Consider the following 20,159-nt stretch of genomic DNA (forward strand, 5'->3'; position numbering starts at 1 on the left):
TGCTGATAATGTAAGCTAATAGATAAAGGAGTGATAATAACACAGTGCATGCTTTGAATTCCTAAGATATAGTTATACAGTGTTCGAAGCAGACTGGATGGCACACAGCAAATGATAGAATGCTCATTACAGCCATAAGAGACTTGAGACTTGACTTGGACTTGCAAAAAAAAAGATTCAGTCAACCACTGATATAATGTCATTATTTGCCATTATTTATTCTCCAAGTCCTTTTTGTTGGATATTCATGATGAATGTTTTCCCCTCTCTTCCAGAGGCTGAATACATAAAAACCACATTCAACACAAATAAAGGAAATGTGAGTGATCCCCCTATAACATATTAATAGGCCATTGGTTTATATACACTACATCTGAAATACATCTCAGTGTGCTTTCTGCTTCTCTGCTACATTCATGATCAGATACGAAAACTTGGATTATTTTATATAGATTTTATCCCTTAACAAAGGGGGCTTATGTGAGCATCCATTCCTACATGAGATAAAAATGCAATGGAGTTGGAAAATTCCATCCATGGGTTACTTGGAAACTACTTCTTTCCCTCCCCTTTCCGTTCATCGAACACAATTGTTGTCTACTAATCCAGTTTTGATAGCATTTGGCACACTTTCTTTGGATCACAGCAAGATGCTCAACTTCCATTCTGGTCTCCCCTAGGAACCTCTGAGCCCAAGAAAGCAGCCGACACCAGGTCGCGCCAGAGCAGGGGGGGTTCTCTGTATCCTCATAAAGCACAGAAAATTATTTTTTGATTCAAGTCACCCCTTGCCACATGCACACACACACACACTCAGACTCACACACACACACACACACACACACACACACATACACATACAAGCAGATAGACAGTCTGGTTTTTAATTCCAGATATATGCTGAATATGTGTTTATTCTTGTCAATCTGTTAAGTTGTTAAATGTTGCAATCACCTAATGACCCCCCTGTAAGGCAATAGAATATAAAATATTATGTCAAAGGCAAAAGCTTTTTCCCTTTGTCCCCCCTCTGTACTCCCTGATCCAAATGGACAATGCATCACTAGGCCTTGATGCCTCAGAAGTCTGGGTTCATTAAAATCTTGAATGAGTGCCAAAGCTGTAGTCATAGATAAAAAGAATATGAAAGGATAACGAAATTTATGGATGGCAAGTCACCACCTCACCCTGGCATTTATAATAAACAAATGGTTTCTGTTTCCAATTTAAATTTCTCATTATACTGTGACTTTTGGAAAATGTGTTTTGATTTACCAACATTTTATCTGAAAAACTGTATAATTGATTAGATTTACATGGCTCTGATTTTAATGCTGATCGCCTGCCTTCCCCAATAGCCCCCACCCGCAGCCCGACACTCACCCAAAAAAATGATCTGAACAGCTCCTGAGGCACATTAACATCATATAAAACAAACGTACATATCAAACAGTTTTTTTTCCTGATAAAATAATTGGCTTTAACCAGCATAGAATCCAATTCATCCCTTTGAAAGAAACTTCTGTGAGGCCACCACAAAAAAAATGGTGAGATAGACTTCACAGCCCGAGTGAGATGGACATCAATGCAGTGTGCCAGCAATGGCTATATTAACCCATGGCTAAATCCCATCACACAAATGTCAGTGTATCCGTTATGAAACCATGACATTTAGATCCAAGGTCTCCATTGTGGTTTTAGAGGGAGCTGATGTTTGTCCATTCTTTGCATCCATCAAACCTGCACACAGTCTCACAGCTAACTGTACTCTAAGAACAGAAAGGTTAAAGATCATAAGGGCTTATGTGTGTAATTTTATTGCGTAATACATAGTGTGGTTTATATAATCTTTTATGATTAACTATATTTTACACAAAATACACAATTTTGGTGATCTCTTGAATTGTTTTTTAAATCTGAAGTATAACCAATATATAATATAGAAATTAAGAATTGGTTAATGATAATGACAGCTAACACTTTGTAAATGATAAATGTTAAATTTATAGTTTATTTAACTTAAGTTAATAGTTATTTCACTGTTAACAAACAATGAAGTGCTTATAAACCATTTGTTAAGCATTTGTTTATTGTTAAGTTGCAACTTATGTTTATAATATTGTAAATGGTTGATAAATACTGTGTAGTTCTTCTATAAACATTTTGATAGCCGATAAAGTTTGCAACTGATTAATAAATGCTTTATAAAACATTCCATTGTTTGTTAACAGCAAAACAACTATTAACTAAAGTTTAAGTAACTAAATTTAATTGAATTATTAATGATATTTATTAAAAAGTGTCACCAGATCTTCTTTTTAAAGTTTTTTCCATTAAAAAAATTGCCTAACATGTTAACAAATAACATGGTTACTAATTTTTTAAAGTGTGTTGTCTGTCTTTGAATTATGGCTTTTTGTAATTCAATTTCAAGCCATACTAAACTGTAAATTTTAACACTTTCCTTTGTGCAAATTGTAACTAGCATCATGCACTAAATTACATGCTCAGCAGCTGTAATGCTTCTATGACAATTTGACTTACTCCCAACTTACCCTGTAGACCCTCCCCAAACACCACTCCTCGCACTGCAACACACCAGGACAGGCCCAATCTGACACATCACGTCCACTCATGAGTCATGTGTAATGAGGAGCAAAAAACAACATTCAAGAACAGGACAATGTGTCATAAAGCTCTCATGTTAAGGGTGCAACACCTTTAAGCCACTTGGCTGAGAATCACGAGATGTTTAATTATTGCCTCCTTACATTAGCTTGGATCTTCCCCCCTCGGGCATCAGTTTGGGGGTCAGGCTGTGGGGTGGTGGGGAGGAGAGGGGGCCAAGACTGGTGGAGATGGTGAAGAGGAATAAAAACCCCTTCATTACCCTCACTCTCTCCCTCACTCTCTCTTTCTCCTACCAACGGCAGTCCAGATCAGGAATTACAAATGATATCATGACAATTTTTCACGCTCTTCAAACCAGTGATGTTTTACCGACTCATTTGCTATGATACCTTGTTACGGATCCAGCTGTGAATCAGGGACGTGTCATGGGGCTAGAAGCCCACCTCCTGCTGAGCCTGGCCAATGACCTGGAAGGCAATAGGGGATGCCAGTGCCTGCAGCATGTGCTGCACTGACAAAGCAGCAGGGCACCGTCAAAAACCCTCTCATACAAACTTTGCAGATCACTCCGTTTTTAACAGATGAGTAAGCACTGGTGCTGACTTTTTTCCTCTGCCCTTACACACGGTTTATGGATTTCCCTTCGCCAGTCTGTGGCTCTGGTTGACGCATAGCAAATCCCGTGCCCACAAGGGGAATAGTGTAGTGGTGGATCTGGGATGGAGGGATGCAGATAGCATGTGGCAGGGTCACTGCGCAGGTTAAGCAACAATTCAGCTGAGTGCCTGTAAAGGAAGTGGAGTATGGCTGGAGAAGACCAGCACACCAGCTAAAAAGGCCACACAATCCAGATTAAACTTTGGCCTTTGAACAGAAATTACAACATCCCCTCTACGCTTTCAGTAGTTAAGCTTTCGGATTTTAACATGAGCAAATATTTTTGGATATTCCTTTATCTCTTCTTGCAATGCCAGATCACTATATGGGAACATTTAGAGACATTTCTCCAAAAACACATCAATCCCAAACAATACGGTGTAATCCAATGAGACAAAGCAACAACTTAATCCATTCATTAATTTTTGCATTCTTCAACAGGAATTCAATGAGGTTAAGGTTGTTTGGGTTTCCAGATGAGAGCCCTCACGCAATCCCAGGCCCTGATGACTTCTGCATTACTAGAATGATGCGGCCGGGACTGATGGAGCTAAGTGTGTCAGGAGGTATTAGCCTTCACAGCCCAAAGCTGGTGGACAAAACCCGACTGCGCCCCCTGACCCAATCCACCATCAAGTTACTGACCCAGCAATCATGGGAGAAACAGAGAGAGAGAGAGAGAGAGAGGGAGAGAGAGAAAGGGAATGCTATAAAGGAAAAAAACATGTTGGGGAGAACCAAAGTGAGAAGAATTAGAAATGGAGAGAAAAGGCAGAGAACAAGAGAGGGAAAGACAAATACTGAGCCTCTGACTTTTCTGCATGCATGTTACCCAAATCACAGGAAATGGTTTTAAGGGCTTTTTTCCCGTTCGGTTCACTCTGATTCCCCCTCTCTCACTTCATTTAACTGAATTAATGAGCAGGTCCAGCCAGACCTCAGAATATTACCTTCCCTGGGCACCCGTTATTTTGTTCAGAGATTGAGCTTTTGTTGTTCAGCGATTATGATATTATAATTTTACAATAAATAAACATGTTTACTTGGGTTACCTTTCAGGGGGTCACAAAGACTTCTGTGGATAAAATATGAGCTGTAAGATAGTTTATGATGCACAAATGACAAAGAGAGGTGAAAATTACAGCACTGTTTTTTAATTATCAAGATCTATGCCTTGTAGTGTGGTGTTACCACTGTTCTATTGAACTTGTGAATGAATGTTCCCATAGTACTCCTCTCAGCACTCTGACACGGAACAAACACAGTGGGATCGTGGCCTCGCAACACGACACTGGAGGACCGAGCTACACCTACATCAGAGAGGACCTAAAGCTGTGTACACATGGTTCACCTCAGGACAGACCTGCTTACAGCACAATGTCAATGTTGGACTCCCTCTGTGCACTCTGTTGAATGCGTCTCTGTGATGGTACAGTAGACAGAGTTCCCATAGCATGCTGCGGGCTATATCGTACAGGATACAGTATTATAGCAGTAAAAAGCGGCTTAAAATGTGGTGCTTTTGTTTAACTGTGAAACCCAGTGGCACGAATATGCCTGCTTATTTCCATATGTTGTACATCCCATCTGATTTATGAAATGATATGAGTTCATTCATTATTCATATTGGTTGTGGAGTTATTACCATTTCCCCGTCAGGCTTGCCACTGACACCGTAAACATTATGAAATCACAGTTCGCCAGAGGCGTTGCTGCTGCTGTGAAAAGTGGTCACAATTGACTAGTTAGCACAGGCGTGCAGTACACTGGAGACAAGCACTAAATGCCATACAAGTGACCCGTGAATTTTTAATACAAGCAAAGTGGTGACAATAAGACAAGTGACAAGGAGGAAAAATGACTATGGAACTGAATATTACTGAGGCATGCTCTGCTTAAAACTCTGGGTCGGGTCCTGTTATTACTGTGCCCTGAGCTAATACAGGAGCAACAGTACCATGCCCTCGATCTTAAAGGGCAACTCCACTAATATCACACATTAAAGTGTGTTTACAGGTCTTGGGGAGTACTATTGCACATGTTAAAAAAGTAGGATGAAGTCTTCTGCGGCTCCAGAGGGAAGTTACCCTTTAATGCAGTCCAGGTCCTGACTGTAGTGTACCCACACCAGGACCCAACATGCAATCAGCAGGTCCCATTTGCAGATGTCCTTCCAGGATTATAAAGCTAAATTCTTTTAAAATGAATAAGAATTTCACACCACAGCGGACTTAGTTGTAAGCTAATTTGTCACAGGCTTATCAAGACCTATTCATCACTGATCTAGTAATTACCAGAATGAGCTACAGGATAACCCCCCTTTGCCCCCCTCTTTTCTCCCCCCAGCGATGGTCAGCCTGTAAAACCAGGATGTGTTGGCACCTTTATGATATAAATACTCACACACCCTGGGCATAAGAAAGCTGTCAACAGAACATTTGTTTTCCATTTTTCACCACCCAAAGCACTTCAAGCTGAGGGGGGAAAAAAGGAGACAAGGCGTTAAAAATGTACCGCAACACTAACTATTTTGCCCCTTGGTGAATTTCGGTGCTTAAACAGATGGGGCTCGAATTGGTTCCCTTTTATTTAGTGCAACAGGATCGTCCGAATTTCCATTCAGCAAGCTCTCACCTCCACACATGCCTGGTTGTGGTTGGCACATGCAGATTAAAGGCATAAAACACACAAGCTGTACATTCACACATGCTTGATTATGTATGTGTGCTGACACCCACAAACACACATGTGTGCACACACACACACATGCACACACACACACATAGCAGCTGCTATCGCTGCTCTCTCTTAATGCCCATTCATCACTAAACTTTCTGCTGATTGGAAAACACAAGTGCATGTCAAGTGAACTGAAAGACAAGGGGTGTCAGAGGTGCGTGAGCTGACCCACGCATGGAAGTAAGCTGTGATGACCCCCACTCTCCACCCTCCCCTCCACCCTACCGTAAATAGATCAAAGCACATCTGTTTCTGTGTCCAGCAGCCACACATCTATAATTGCAAACTGGCCTTAATGGCTTAGAGCGACCCATCAGATGCTAAGCAGTTTGGACACAGGAGATGCTAAAGCATATGAGCGGAGCGCAACCATCAGTAATCGCTGGACAGGGAATTCTCTGGAGCCACAGTGGCGGCTGTCTGGTCTCTAGCTGACTGAAATAGATATCACAACTTCAGCCCAGGGACGGAGGCCCTGAGGGGCCGGAGCTGACCACACAGCTGGGCTTGTGGAGCAGGGGTAGACCAGTGGTCAGAGGCAGGGATACCACTGGGACCAAAGATAGGTGCGGAGAAAAAGTTGTAATATTATGGGTGGAGAGGCTGCGTTCACAGGACACAAGAAATTAGTCTAAAAACATAGCAGACACCTAGCTTAACCTAAAAGGTTGTGTTTTAGGCAAAAGAGAGATGCCAGAACAGTTAATGGATTGAAATGAGGTCTGGGAGAGTCCGAGCAGGTCTTGGCTGAATGGATTAAGCACTGAGTGACGAGAGAAGCCTCAAGTTGGCCAGTTGTCACAGTGTGACACTGATTCGGCCTAATGAGCGTAGTGCTGTCACCGCACATCTGCCTCTCATTCACTTGTAGAATCTGGCAGACTCCAAACCTGCTGGAGTCACTGCTAGATGCTGGAACTGGAGACACCTCCACCTCGCTGCATCAGCCCATGGTTGCCAGATTACCTAACGAGTATCAGACAAAATAAGCTGTGCCACAAAATCAAACAACAATAACAACACAGAGACATTCTGAGTCATGATTTGTCATCCGCCTAGAAGGACAAGGCATGACAGTTAACAAGCAAGTTTGAATGACTAAAGAAAATAGAAATGTAATCACAATTTTGCAGCTGTATAAAAACACTGCATTTTTACTTAGCATTAGTTTGCTTGGGATTGCAAATAAATCTTATTGATTTCTTATGTAAAACATGTTTTTTCTTTAATCATTATCTTTTTACATCCTAGTCATCAAACCTAATTTTTTGATAAGTGTGACTTTCTTACTAATTATATAATAAGGTAAATTTGAACTCCAATGATATCCCATTTAGATATCTCACATGTATTTAGGAAAGCAAATGCCACTTTGTTTTTGCGTCACTCTTCAGTAGATGAAATGTTACAGTAATAGAACTGGAGTGTATGTGGTAGATTTGAGCCTTTCTGTTGATCAGAAGAGACAACAAGACAACGACAAAGACTGTATGTCCTGTATGTGATAATGATGATTAGGTCGTGGTGTCTCTGATCCACAGAGGACAGCAGTCCTCCCATCTGTCCTGACTCTGAAGGCGTCTCTGTAGACCATGCAGCTACTCAGAAATTCCTCATGGGCATCCTCGTGGAAAATAGCACAAAGGTTTACTAAACATCATTGTGGCGGTGGAACCAATTATTGTTAATATACATCAAATAGCCTCAGCCGAGTCCGAGAAACAGACTGATCACTCCAATAACGGCAACTGTCAGTCTGCTCCCCACTGAAGAGAGCTGTTGAAATAATTAGTCCATGCCCTGTGAATAAAACAATAATACAACAGCCAAGATGACATCCAAAATATGCACATCGCCTCAGATGACCTGAAAACCAGCCACGGCACGGACCGTGGAACAAGGCCACGTCTTCAAACGCAGCCCCGGTCACTGGCCACAGATGAATACAGGCTTTGTTTAAGTGTAGTATGTATGTGTTTGGGGAACGCAGTGAAGAGGAACAGTGACCAAAAATACAGCAGTTGTTGGCACTGTTTTTGTTTGAACTTCTGTTCATTAGTTCAGATCTATGCACTCGGCCTCTATGAAGCTGTGTTAACAATTTGCTGCACTTAAAACTTGCACTTCTGCTTCTTTAATGTTTAAAACTGACTTGGACATTTACAATATCATTTCTTATAACATTCAACATTCAACATATCAGAAACAGCAGAAAAGTGCAATGTCAGGTTCATGTATGTACAGTGATAACATCAATGTTAACAAAAATTGAAGATACACAAAGAATAAAGTAAAAACCACCAGCACTAGAGGATTGTTTTTTAATGCAGATCCTGAAGATGGTGCTACTCAGCTGCATTTCTCATCTTCTCAGGTTTTTGCAAATGATTTTACCAGAAGTACACACCCAAAACCACACCACATCGAAAGGACAGTTTTGCAACACTGGTTTCAGATCCTGTATCCATGCTGCTTAAAAATCCCTGAGCAAGTCACTAAATCCCTGCCAGCCCTAGGGGTCCTGCACTGTACTCACCTGTGGAGAGGAGTGGGTTAATTGGCATGAGTACCAATGATGTATCACGCTGATAATAAAGTAATCTAAAACTAGTAGTAGTGAGTAATTCAAGCTACAGATACTCACATGTCTGTGTCTGCATTATGTGTTTGTTGTCAGTATGATTACGACTACCAGAGCTTGTTTGTGTTGACTACAGATTCTGGCCTGTATTCATTATTCAGTATTCATTAGCTCAGAATACACCATTGCATATGGATGCAGTCATGCTGCATAAACACCGTAAATGAACTGTGCATGTAAGATTCTAATTACTGTGTTATGCAGTATGAACATTTGTGTTTCACACTGAATATTCCCAGCTACTGTAGCTCTGTGGTTGTTATGCGAATCAAGTGCTCAGCATACAACTCACCTAAAACAGTCGAGTACAGAAGATACTCTTTGTGATTTGTCAAGTGGAGAGTGGTGCTTTTGAATATTAGTTCATAAGAAATGTCTGATTGGGAATGATCTGTTTCAGGGTGTAGTGATTGCTTGGACAGCGAAAACAAAGTACTTTTCTGGCTACTGCATCTACAAATGAAGTGAAATGATCAGGAGAAACAACACTGAAGGCTTTAAGAAAAATAATGTTTTAAATGCTGTTCTTGCTCTACACCCTCTCCTGGTTTTAATGTACTTTAAAGCTATTCTTATACTGCAGTAAGTCATTAAATGACAATAATACCATGTCTTGGTTTCCAGCAGTGGCGTCACCTAAAAAGCTTTCTGTTCAGAATTGGGCCTTCAAATCTTGATGTGTGTGTTTCATGTGCAGCATCATTTTCTTTTTGTCTGAAGCTACAACAAAGCTTTTTCTGCCACTGTTTTTGATAAAATGCCCAAAGCTCAGGAGCAACTTCTGAGGTACTAAAAATGATGCCACTGGCACCAATGATCAGACCACTAAAACACATTAAACTCAGTCCTTTTTCAAGTCTTAACAATCAAGAAATCCCTATATATGCCAATCAGAGAGCTTCCCATCTGTGGGCGCTCTTGTGAGTTGTGCATGTGTGTGATGAGCCTATGAAACTTATTTTTGTTTCATGTTTTATGAACCATGATACTCCTACATGTGGGAGAAACTGGAATTCACAGCGTGTTCATGGGTGTGAAGTCATGAGCAGTTCAAAAGGACACCCGGCACAATGAGCTGGTGTGTGTTTTTCACAACCAGCTACACTAGTGTCAACACTGTGACATGTTAGATTAAGAAGGAATCACAATGAACAAAAGGGGTTGTAGGCATTCTTTAAGATGCTGTCTATAGACACCTGTGACGATACATAACAATACTCCTTCACACTCATACAATCTCAGTCAGCACAAGAACACTTTTCTCTTCATATCACTCTTGCATCAAATAAAGCATGTAGAGTGGAGTAGTATACTAGTCTCTGTGAAGCAAAGGGTTTAAAAGTGTTGGCTGAAAAAACAACAAATAGCTCATCAGTGGTAAAGGTGACAAGCGTGAAGCAAAGTGTGAACGGAGAGTCTTCACGCGAGCGTGGTGGTGGAGTGGGGGACAGGGCCTGAGCCGGGCAGGCGGCGGCTGATGCATGGGGGGAGATGGTGATGATGAGAACAGACACGAGCCACATGAGGCCCCCTGACAATGCAGGAGTCCCCTGCGGTATGTCCAGCAGTCTGCTTATGCACGCACGCACACACACACACACACACACACACACACACACACACACACACACACACACACACACACACACAGGCATGTATAAATCAGGCATGCACACAAAAGCACGCAAATTTAACACTACAGCAGTGAGTTTGAAAAAAAAAAAAATGTGACAAAAATGTAACACATGAAGGTTGAACTTAAAATGAAAAAGTGTTTAAGACCTGTAACATAATGCTGAAATACATTTTGTTATTCACTGTGAATGGCACTGTATTATTTTCAGTTTCTGATTCGTAATGATTGCACTCCCTCTAGTGGTCTTATGTTTTACAACAATTAGAAGCCTGCATTGCAACTGCATACACATAAACAGTGATTTTGTATGTGATACCTACACATTTTTATTTTTATTTTTCCAAACAACAGAAAAAAAAGGAAATAGTTTACTTACGTATCAGCATAGATGTCTGTCAAAGATGCAGAAAAGGCAATAATAAAAATACAAGAAAGATTCAAGATTCTGGGGAAGGTAGGTATTTTACAGAGTCCATTATATTACATCCACAATCATTCTTCCTCATTATAAACTTGAGAAAGATTAGCTGCAGCTCCCTCCATGGAAATAGTCTCTAGGAATGTTTGAAGCCACAGTCAATCTCTCAGCTGATCTATATCCTTCCAGTTTCTTTTAGCTGTCATGCATTCAGTTATTATAATGTGTTTGGTGTGTTTGGACCAGGTTACTTCAGTGTAATTCAAAAGGCACACTACCAGATCACAATGCACTGTATGGCCAGTGATCTTTCCCAGGACCTGCGTAACATTTTCCCAGAAGGTTTTTACTTTGGAGTCAAACTATATGACAGAAAGCACTTTTATCCTGCTTGAGATCAGAGTTGGATACACCCATCCTTTACAACTGAACAGGGTTGAAATATGTTCTATGTACAAAAATATAGTTGATCTTTTTCTTCTTAAGCTACTTAGATGCTTTGTGAAGTGTTTTCCAGACATGATCCCATTCTTCAGGATATAACAAGTTCGGTTTCTTTGAACCAAATTGTAATGTGTCCCTGTTGTTCATACATATATACATTCAATGCAATTCTACTAATAATACATTCCGTTACTTAAAAATCATTATCCATCAACACACAACAACACCATTGCTTTGGCTGCTGAATGAGTTGACAGCAGCACAGTGAAGTTGGTTTGATACAGCAGATTTAAATTTAAACTGTGTGGGGGAAGTTTCATACACAATTCATTCTGGCAGCAAAAAACATCCCAAATTTGGTTAGGCACCATTTGTGGAACCACGCTGGCTATTCCACACATGTCGTGGACACCAGAAGTCATTCCCAGTTTGCCTCAGCAACACACCACTGGTCCCCCTCCACCATGAGGGTGCCTTTAAAACGATATGCCTTCTGGGGTGTTCTTTTATGGGCTGCAGTTGCACCATTGACTATTGTATAATTCTCTTCAAATCAGTTTGTTCCCCCTTCTCACCCCCCCTTTTTTCAGCCCACCCCTGACTTAACAACCAGAAAAAGGTCACATTTCTGAGAAGTGACTTCCATGCATGTTCCATGCTGGGTCGTCACTTTCAATTTCCTAAGACCTTTCATGTCACACACCCATCAACCCAGAAAACTGCAAACACACTACACACTACACACTACCACGTGTGCCATTTTCACGGTGCTGGTGTGATAACTAAAATAGAATAATGTTAAACAAAATGTGATCTATTCCAAGCATTCCAGCACGTTTGACTTGATTACATTTATTTATTTATAAGTGGAGAGTTACTTCAAAAACGCCAGAGTCATTGTCACAGTTTCAAGCTTCCCATTTATATGCACAGATATACAATATGTATCATATTTGAGGTGAAAAGAGAAGTAAAAGTGTCTCTTTCGTGAAATTCATAGTTAAAATATGTTTAAATTCTTGTTTTGAGAAATGAAAATGTGTGAGCAGAAGTGATCATCTCCTTCTTTTCATGTCCTCCAGTGCCACTGCAGTATTTAACACTGAGAGACCCTCAGGACACCTAGCGAGCGCTCAACAAACGACTGTCTTTTCCTTTTCCAGCACGCCGTTCAGATGATACAAGATGTTTAACTCTGGGCACAAAATTAATGGAGCATGAAATGTAGGCTGAAGTGCAGCAGGCTCCTAACCTGCAGGTGACATTGTCTACATGAAGCTCTCATTGTGGCCTAAGTGAGCTGTATTATAACCGCATTTGACTGGTGACAATTAGTGACCTTTTGCCTATCCAGCAGCCATCCATTTCAATTACACCGACCTGGAAAGCTTTGCTGGGCGAGCAAGATGAGATACAGTAGCCAGTGTACTTCTACTGTACTTCAGTGCTACTACCTTGATTGGAATGTGTGTTGTATTAAATTTGTTAATACAATCGAGGGTTGAAGGGATAATAATAAAGTCTTAATGGTTATTAAGTTGTGCTGTTCTTTCTTTAATTCCTTTCAAGGGTCCTGCCAATGTTTACTCCTCTGAGCAAATACTTTTTTTTTCTATTAATATCAGCCGATGAGTGTTTTCTTAGTCCATTAGTGGATATTTTTCAAATATCACTCTCACAGGACACTGTCTGCAGTGTCTTGTCAAAATGACTACCACTCACTCCCATTTTGATGAAGTGCTTTGGGCTCTCCAGCGCATCAAAGGCAACATCCGAGCCAGTGTGGACCCTGAGCAGTATGCATTCAGAACTGAAAGATCCACCGGGGATGCCATCTCCACTGCCCTCCTCTCAGTCTTCCCACACCTTGACAATAAGAATACCTTAACATCAGAATGCTGTTTGTTAATTTTAGTTAAGAATTCAATACAATCTCACTCATGAAGCAGATTGGAAAACTTAACACAACCCAGCATATAATTGGTACCCATCTACCGATCATCAGTGATATTGATGACGTGAGGTTTCCGCACAGGGCCTGAAGGATACTAAAAGACAACACACACCCCAGCCATAGCCTGTCCAACCTGCTGCTATCTGGAAAAAGATACAGAAGTATCCGCATCCATACCACCAGACTGTGGGGCAGCTTCATTCCTCACTGTGAGACTCCTAAACTCTTCCTCATCATGAATAGTTTATTTTTCTGACTTGATCATTATTTTTAATAGGTCTGTATAGTTTTTGTGTATGTAGCTTAGGGAATTACAACAAAAGGTCCATTGCGCAATCTTCATTGCATAATGACAAATTCATTTAGAATCTTGAATCAGTGAAATAAATAAGTTGTGAGCATTTGCAAACTGAGTCGGTTTGGTTTGCTGAAGTAAATCTGCTGCATCTTCCTTTGCTGAAGCAGACGTGCATTGCCACATTTTTACCGCCATAACTATTCTCAGAATTTAACACCATGGTTTGTTTTTTTTTCAGTTTACATTGTTCAGGTTTTTAATCTTTTTTGGGGGGTTGGTAGTTGAGATGTACATAGAGGTGTAAGTGATTCATCCACACATCACAGGATTGTGACAGTTTTGCACAAGCGCCAGCGATACTTCCTTCTATATCTTCCATCACCAACTTCAGGCCTGTCTGTCTTCACCTCAGCCACACACAGAAACAGACTTGAGAAACCTCAGAGGCAGGAATGCAATATAAAACCTCACACCTACCTATCACTTCATCTAACCTTTCGAATTCACGCTTGCAAACTGCAAGCAGTGTCGTGTGTACATGCACAGTTTTATTGAACAGTAGCCACTGTACATGTCACATTACATTTGTTTTTGTCCCAATTATTATGATTTGTGCATTTAACCTCTATACAAGAGTTAGATATTGTCATATGCATATGCATGTGTTAAACAGCAACCACTATAAAATGGATTCTATAACAATAAATCAATCAGTACTTGCTTAATCTCACTTTCACTATCTATCCTTTTCTCTCTCTCTCTCTCTCTCTCACACACACACACACACACACACACATACGCACACACACACACACACACACACACACACACACACACACACACACACACACAAGCACTCAGGAGGACTTCTGTATTAACAACACTGTAAGAACAGTGAGGCTTGTGCTCGACTGGTTCAGCCTTCTCTCTGGTCTGAAGGTGGCAGCACAAATCTCTGGATGTCTGGCTGACATCACCCAGTGGGTGTCTGCGCACCACCTGAAACTCTTCAACTCATCTGTATGTATATGTACGCCTAAATGTATCCGTCAAACTTGATTTGTATAGAAGCCTTTTTAAGAGGTTCTTGCAATTCAACATCCTTCACAAGTGACTGACAAGTTAAAGGGACAGTTCACCCCAAAATTACCTGTAGTGCTATTTATCCATCTAGATTTTGTTGTGAGTTTCAGAGTTTTGGAGTTATCAGCGGTAGAGATGTCTGCCTTCTTTCGAAGATAATGGAACAAGATGGCACTTGGCTTGTGGTGCTCAAAGTGCCAAATAAATACATTCAAAAAAACTCAACCGCAATGTCTCTTTACAGAAAACATGACCCGGTTACACAGGCTAACCCACTGCCCTTGATGTGAGCAGTTTCATGTAGAAACTTTTTTTTAAAAATTTTTTAACCAAACTACACCTGCCAACCGTATCACTACAGAGAAGTATGAGTCCATCTACTTATGGACAAGAGGCTCAAGATCCTGATTTAATATCAATAGCATCTGCTAAATGCTAAACTGTAACGTCAGATAGCTAAGTTAGCTAGTCTCTTGTCCATGATTAGCATGCTGTTGGGTGTAGTTGGTATAAAGAAAATAGTTCCTACATGAAACTACTCACAACAAGGTCTGTGGTATATCTTGAGGAACCAGGTCATGATTTCTGGAAAGAGATGTGGCTGTTCAGTTTTTCAAAGGTTGATTTGAGCACCACAGGCCAAGTGCCATCTAGTTCTATTACACTGGCGAGAAGGCAGTCATCTCTTTGGCTGATGTCTCCAAAACTGGGCAGCGCACACCAAAACAATTTAAAAGGATAAATAACACTACAGGTAAGAGGAGTAATATTTATGTTTCATTTTGTGGTGAACTGCAGACAAGATGAAAGATTAAAATTATAATGAAGATGATAAAAGTGAAATAATAAAAACAAATGGCATTAAAACAGTGCATGGTACTGTTTTATGATATATTTAGTAAAATACTATTAAAAAAGAGGGGACTGTAAATCAAAGCCATGAAACAGTCTCTGCACAGTGCAATAAGTAACTACTGTGATCACAGTATGACAAAGTATGACAGACATGTGATGTCAAAAAGGAGAGGTGGGATTTGAACATGTACCCAACCTTTTTAGGGGTATTTCAAGTTTTGCAGCTCATTTTACATCCACAACCACCTGACTCAGAAGTATTCACAGTGAATGAACTTGTTGGAACTCTGTCTCTTGTTGTGAGTATGTTATATTCTGATGTTCTTTATCTAGTTCAGTGGTCTTATTCCTTTGCTTATGCACACTGATTAATGTATAATGATTTGAAATTGACTTTGTGATCCTTTGCTCAAAATGACAGGTGGGATGGCTGTAGAAAATATCACCCTGGACTCAGCCAGAAACTCTCTGAACCAGAGCGGCTGTGATGTGTTTGTTTACCAGAGAGCTGCAGTGGTCCTCTTCCCTATTTTCTACTCTGTGGTTTTCATCATCAGCGTGTGCGGCAACAGCTTGGTTCTTTATGTTATCTGCCAGAAGAAGCAGAAGTTCAACTCCACTTCCATCTATCTGGTCAACCTGGCACTGTCTGATACGCTGTTCACACTGACGCTGCCTGGCAGAATTACGTACTACATACGCCACTATGACTGGCCCTTTGGTGACCTTCTCTGCAGACTGACCACACTTCTCTTCTTTGCAAATACCTATGCAGGTAATAGTGCTTTTAGTTGCCAATACACTATCATATGTTTATTTGTATCTCCTATTTTTTCAATTCTGAACTTTACAAAGCATTTACAAAGGACAAGAAAAATGTACAAAAGCTAGTTTAAAATTGCATTAAACTTTTATACACTCAAAGTATATTAAGTATAAAAAACTTATTGACCAAAATGTAAAGGTATCAGAAGGGGGACCATGGATGGTGAAAACACCTTCTACAAAATCGTGATCTGACTTTATAGAAGCCCATTTGGCCTAAATTTCTGTTCTCTACTTTTGTTTATCTGTGAAATTAATTTTGCCATTCTGTTTGGTATGTGTTGAGCATGTGATATTTATTATTTCCACCAGGTATTGGCTTCATGACCTGTATCAGTCTGGACAGATACCTGGCCATGGTGCACCCACACCGGCTGCAGTGTTTGCGGAGTGTGAGGGTGGTGCGCAGGGTCTGCTGCCTGGTCTGGGCTCTGGTATCGCTGCAGATAGCTCCTCTGCTGTTCCGCAGCATGCTGCATGAGCACCAGGACAGACGAACCTGCATGGAGTACTTCAACTTTGATGGCTCCCGCTTCACCCCTTATCTCCTGCTTCTGGCCTGCGCCTTCTCCTTCTGTTGTCCGCTCATCATCATCATTGGCTGCTACACCAAGATCAACTTGAAGCTGCGAGCTGTGGCCAAGCAGAACTCCGTGACTGGTCGATCGAGGAGGAGCCATAGGGCCAACACCATTATTCTCCTCATCCTCCTCACCTTTCTCATATGCTTCAGTCCTTACCACCTCAATGTTATGCAGTTTATGTCAAGAAAGATACACCACCAGCCAACCTGTGAGGAACTGAGAGCCTTTAAGGTTTCTTTACAGGTAGGACCTGTTTGTTTATTTAATTTCAAACATTCCCCATCAATTCTCTCTTTCACAATCTTTCCTCTACTTGCAGATTACCGTTTCCCTGATGAACTTCAACTGCTGCTTGGACCCAGTCATTTACTTCTTTGCCATCAAGACCTACAAGAAGCGGGTGCTGAGCCTGTTTAAGGGCTATCTGTACACTTCTGGTGCTTCCTCCAAAATGACAGCTGAGAACAGCAGCAGCAACACCTGAGAGAAACCACAGCTGAGCTGGCAGGAGATATGCTAACAACAACCAGTGTCAAAGAGAAGACCTAGTTTAAACCCAAGAATGCCTATTTTAGTCTCTTGTGTTGACACTCTTTGGAAACGACTAACAAGTCTTTCACTTAAGATATTGTGACAACTGTGCATGTACATATGCAGTAGATGTCTATTAAAATACAGGGAAGATCACATTTGCCAATTTGCAGCTTCTCCCACCCAAAGTGTTGAGCACAATGATGTTTGCTTGAGAAAAATGTATACAATTTATTGTTCCAAATCTGTTATATTGTTATTTGTACATGAAAGTGTATCTTATATACTGTTTTATTCTTATTGCCTTTCTTGCTCATATGTGTGCCATGCAGTAGCAGTAGTGTTCATTCATTTTTTAAATTAAATTTTGGTTCATCAGTGTTTGTGTTTTAGACGGCTCTTTGTTTGATTGTGTATGTGTGCAGGGTGAAGGAAATGTCATAAACTACAAACATCAGCTAAGCTTTTTTTGGTTCACCAATCTCACTTCTCTTATGTCATGTGTTCCATTCACATGTCACACAGCTGGTGTGTTTCCATTGCAAGATGGTCTCTAGTTTTACCAAATGTCTCAAAATCTGGAAAGATTGAATGAATAAATGTGGGCGGGGGGTGTAAAGTGGGCGGACAGTAGCCCTTTTCTTATTTCATACCCCTCTTCTTTTAGCACCCTTGTTTGGACCACACCCATAGTTGAACCCCGCCTTCATTTTGATCTCAGTTACAAACCTGCATCTTGCAAGGCTGAGATGCAATTGCACTGACAAAATCTTCACACATTACAAGTATTGGCTTAAAGATCTGGCATCAGAAAAGCACTGATGCTTTGTGTTCAATTGGAGGACATTGCAGTAATCTAGTCTAGATGATACAAATACATTAATATTAATTCAGCAGTGTTAAAATGGCCAAACACTGACAATAAGTATGCTTTTTCTTAGCAGCAGGGATCTCTATCTGGTATACAAATACATTATGTAAAAAGAAAGATAATCTGAATATATAAACCTCAGTATCATCTGCATACATACGTAAAATGACGTATTAAAGGTAAATGTTGCAGAGTAAAAACATTTAAACAGAGAAGACAATGAACCTAACAGAGCTTTTAGAGTACCCAGATGAGAAACTTCAGCACCTTTAGTGATAATTAATAGCAGGTTTGTGTACACTTATTCTGAAGACAGGAAGGGAGTGGTTACTTGTAGAAAGTTTGATAGTGATGGATCTGAAGGCTAAGAGCAGTAACTAGACGACAATGAGCTGTTCTGAGGGATCAAAGGATCCAGAAAAGGTAACAGATCAACAAAACTTTGTAGCAATATGATTGACTTAAAATGTTAAGTCAACTTTTCACTTCTGAGGGAACATTTGGTGGTGTTGATATAATTATCCCACTTTTCTGTGGCGTAATAAAGAAATTATAGTGAACCTATAAACCGACAATAATAGATTATTTGTCCACCCAGATTGTTCTCTGTGTACCACTCCACAAGATTGTTGATTTCCTCCCAATATGAACTCTCATCATAGTTTGTAATGCCGCCGATGATAGTGGTGTCATCAGCATACTTCACAATAGAGTTCTCCTGATGTCTTGGAGTGCAGTCATGGGTGTACAGGTTGAACAGGAAGAGGCTGAGCACACAGCCCTGGGAGGGCAAAAGGGGCATTTCTGTAATTTTTATTTGACTTAAAAAAGAAAAAAAATATTATTAAATAAAATCAGATATGGTCGTCTGAGTTTCTGTAGCATTAGACACTACTTACATCAGAATCCTTGAACGTCACCGAACTCAAAGGGTAGTTTTACCAGGCTTCACGTAAATATTTCACATCTGTAATATTAATTATAAACTAATGCTTTATGTGAAGACAACATCGATGATGATCTCTGCATTAAGTAACTACTGTGGTCACAGTATTACAATGTTTGACGGACATGTGATGTCAAAAAGGAGAGGTGGGATTTGAACACTGCACCCAACCTTTTTAGAGGTATTTCAAGTTTTGCAGTTCATTTTACATCCACAACCACCTGACTCAGGAGTATTCACAGTGAATGAACGCGGTGGAACCCTGTCTCTTGTTGTGAGTATGTTATACTCCGATGATCTTTATCTAGTTCAGTGGTCTCTTATTCATTTGCTTATGCACACTGATTAATGTATAATGATTTGAAATTGACTTTGTGATCCTTTGCTCAAAATGACAGGTGGAATGACTGTAGAAAATATCCCCCTGGACTCAGCCAGAAACTCTCTGAACCAGAGCGGCTGTGATGTGTTTGTTTACCAGAGAGCCGCAGTGGTCCTCTATTTTCTACTCTGTGGTTTTCATCATCAGCGTGAGCGGCAACAGCTTGGTTCTCTATGTAACCTGCCGGAAGAAGCAGAGGTTCAACTCCACCTGTTACAGTTAACAGGGACCGGACCCAAATGCAAGACACAGAACTCAGAAAAGCAGTTAAAGTTAAATATTTATTTGTGACACGGTGAATAAATGTGCAGGGGGGAGGGGTGTTGGAGAATCCTGGAATCCTACGTGGTTTGGTGAAGGTGGCAAGTGAATAAGTGTCTCTTTGTTTGGTGTCCCCACGTGTAATGGTGGACCCGCGTCACCATGCGATTCGCGTCCAACTGGGAGATTTGTTCAGAGGGCGAGGAACTCACGGCTGGGACTGGCGACAGTCAAGCAGGCAGGAAAGACAGGCAAGCTGGCAGGAACGGCAGGCAGGCAGGCAAGCAGGCAGGCAAGCAGGCAGGCAAGCGGGCAGGTGAAACGGCTGAAGCAAACACTCTTGCTGATAGTACGATCTGGCAATGAGTGGCTGGAAATCCAGAGGCTTTATGGAGTGGGTCTG

At 40.8% G+C, this 20,159-nt stretch overlaps 1 protein-coding gene across 1 annotated transcript; it reads left to right on the plus strand.

Moving 5' to 3' along the window:
- The first annotated feature begins 15,770 nt into the window (after nt 1–15,770).
- On the plus strand, nt 15,771–17,364 carry LOC141001955 (G-protein coupled receptor 183). Its single transcript, XM_073473118.1, has 3 exons — nt 15,771–16,131; nt 16,494–17,008; nt 17,085–17,364. The coding sequence occupies exons 1-3, from the start codon at nt 15,771–15,773 to the stop codon at nt 17,247–17,249; spliced, it is 1,041 nt and encodes a 346-aa protein (XP_073329219.1). The 3' UTR covers nt 17,250–17,364.
- Nucleotides 17,365–20,159: the final 2,795 nt, after the last annotated feature.

Source organism: Pagrus major, chromosome 9 (genome assembly GCF_040436345.1).
Source record: "Pagrus major chromosome 9, Pma_NU_1.0".
Classification (NCBI taxonomy): Eukaryota; Metazoa; Chordata; class Actinopteri; order Spariformes; family Sparidae; genus Pagrus; species Pagrus major.

Coding starts and splice junctions, on each gene's coding strand:
- LOC141001955 (XM_073473118.1), top strand. CDS start 15,771: ATGACAGGTGGGATGGCTGTAGAAAATATCACCCTGGACTCAGCCAGA. Junction 16,132..16,493: donor CTTTGCAAATACCTATGCAG/GTAATAGTGCTT, acceptor TATTTCCACCAG/GTATTGGCTTCATGACCTGT. Junction 17,009..17,084: donor CCTTTAAGGTTTCTTTACAG/GTAGGACCTGTT, acceptor CTCTACTTGCAG/ATTACCGTTTCCCTGATGAA.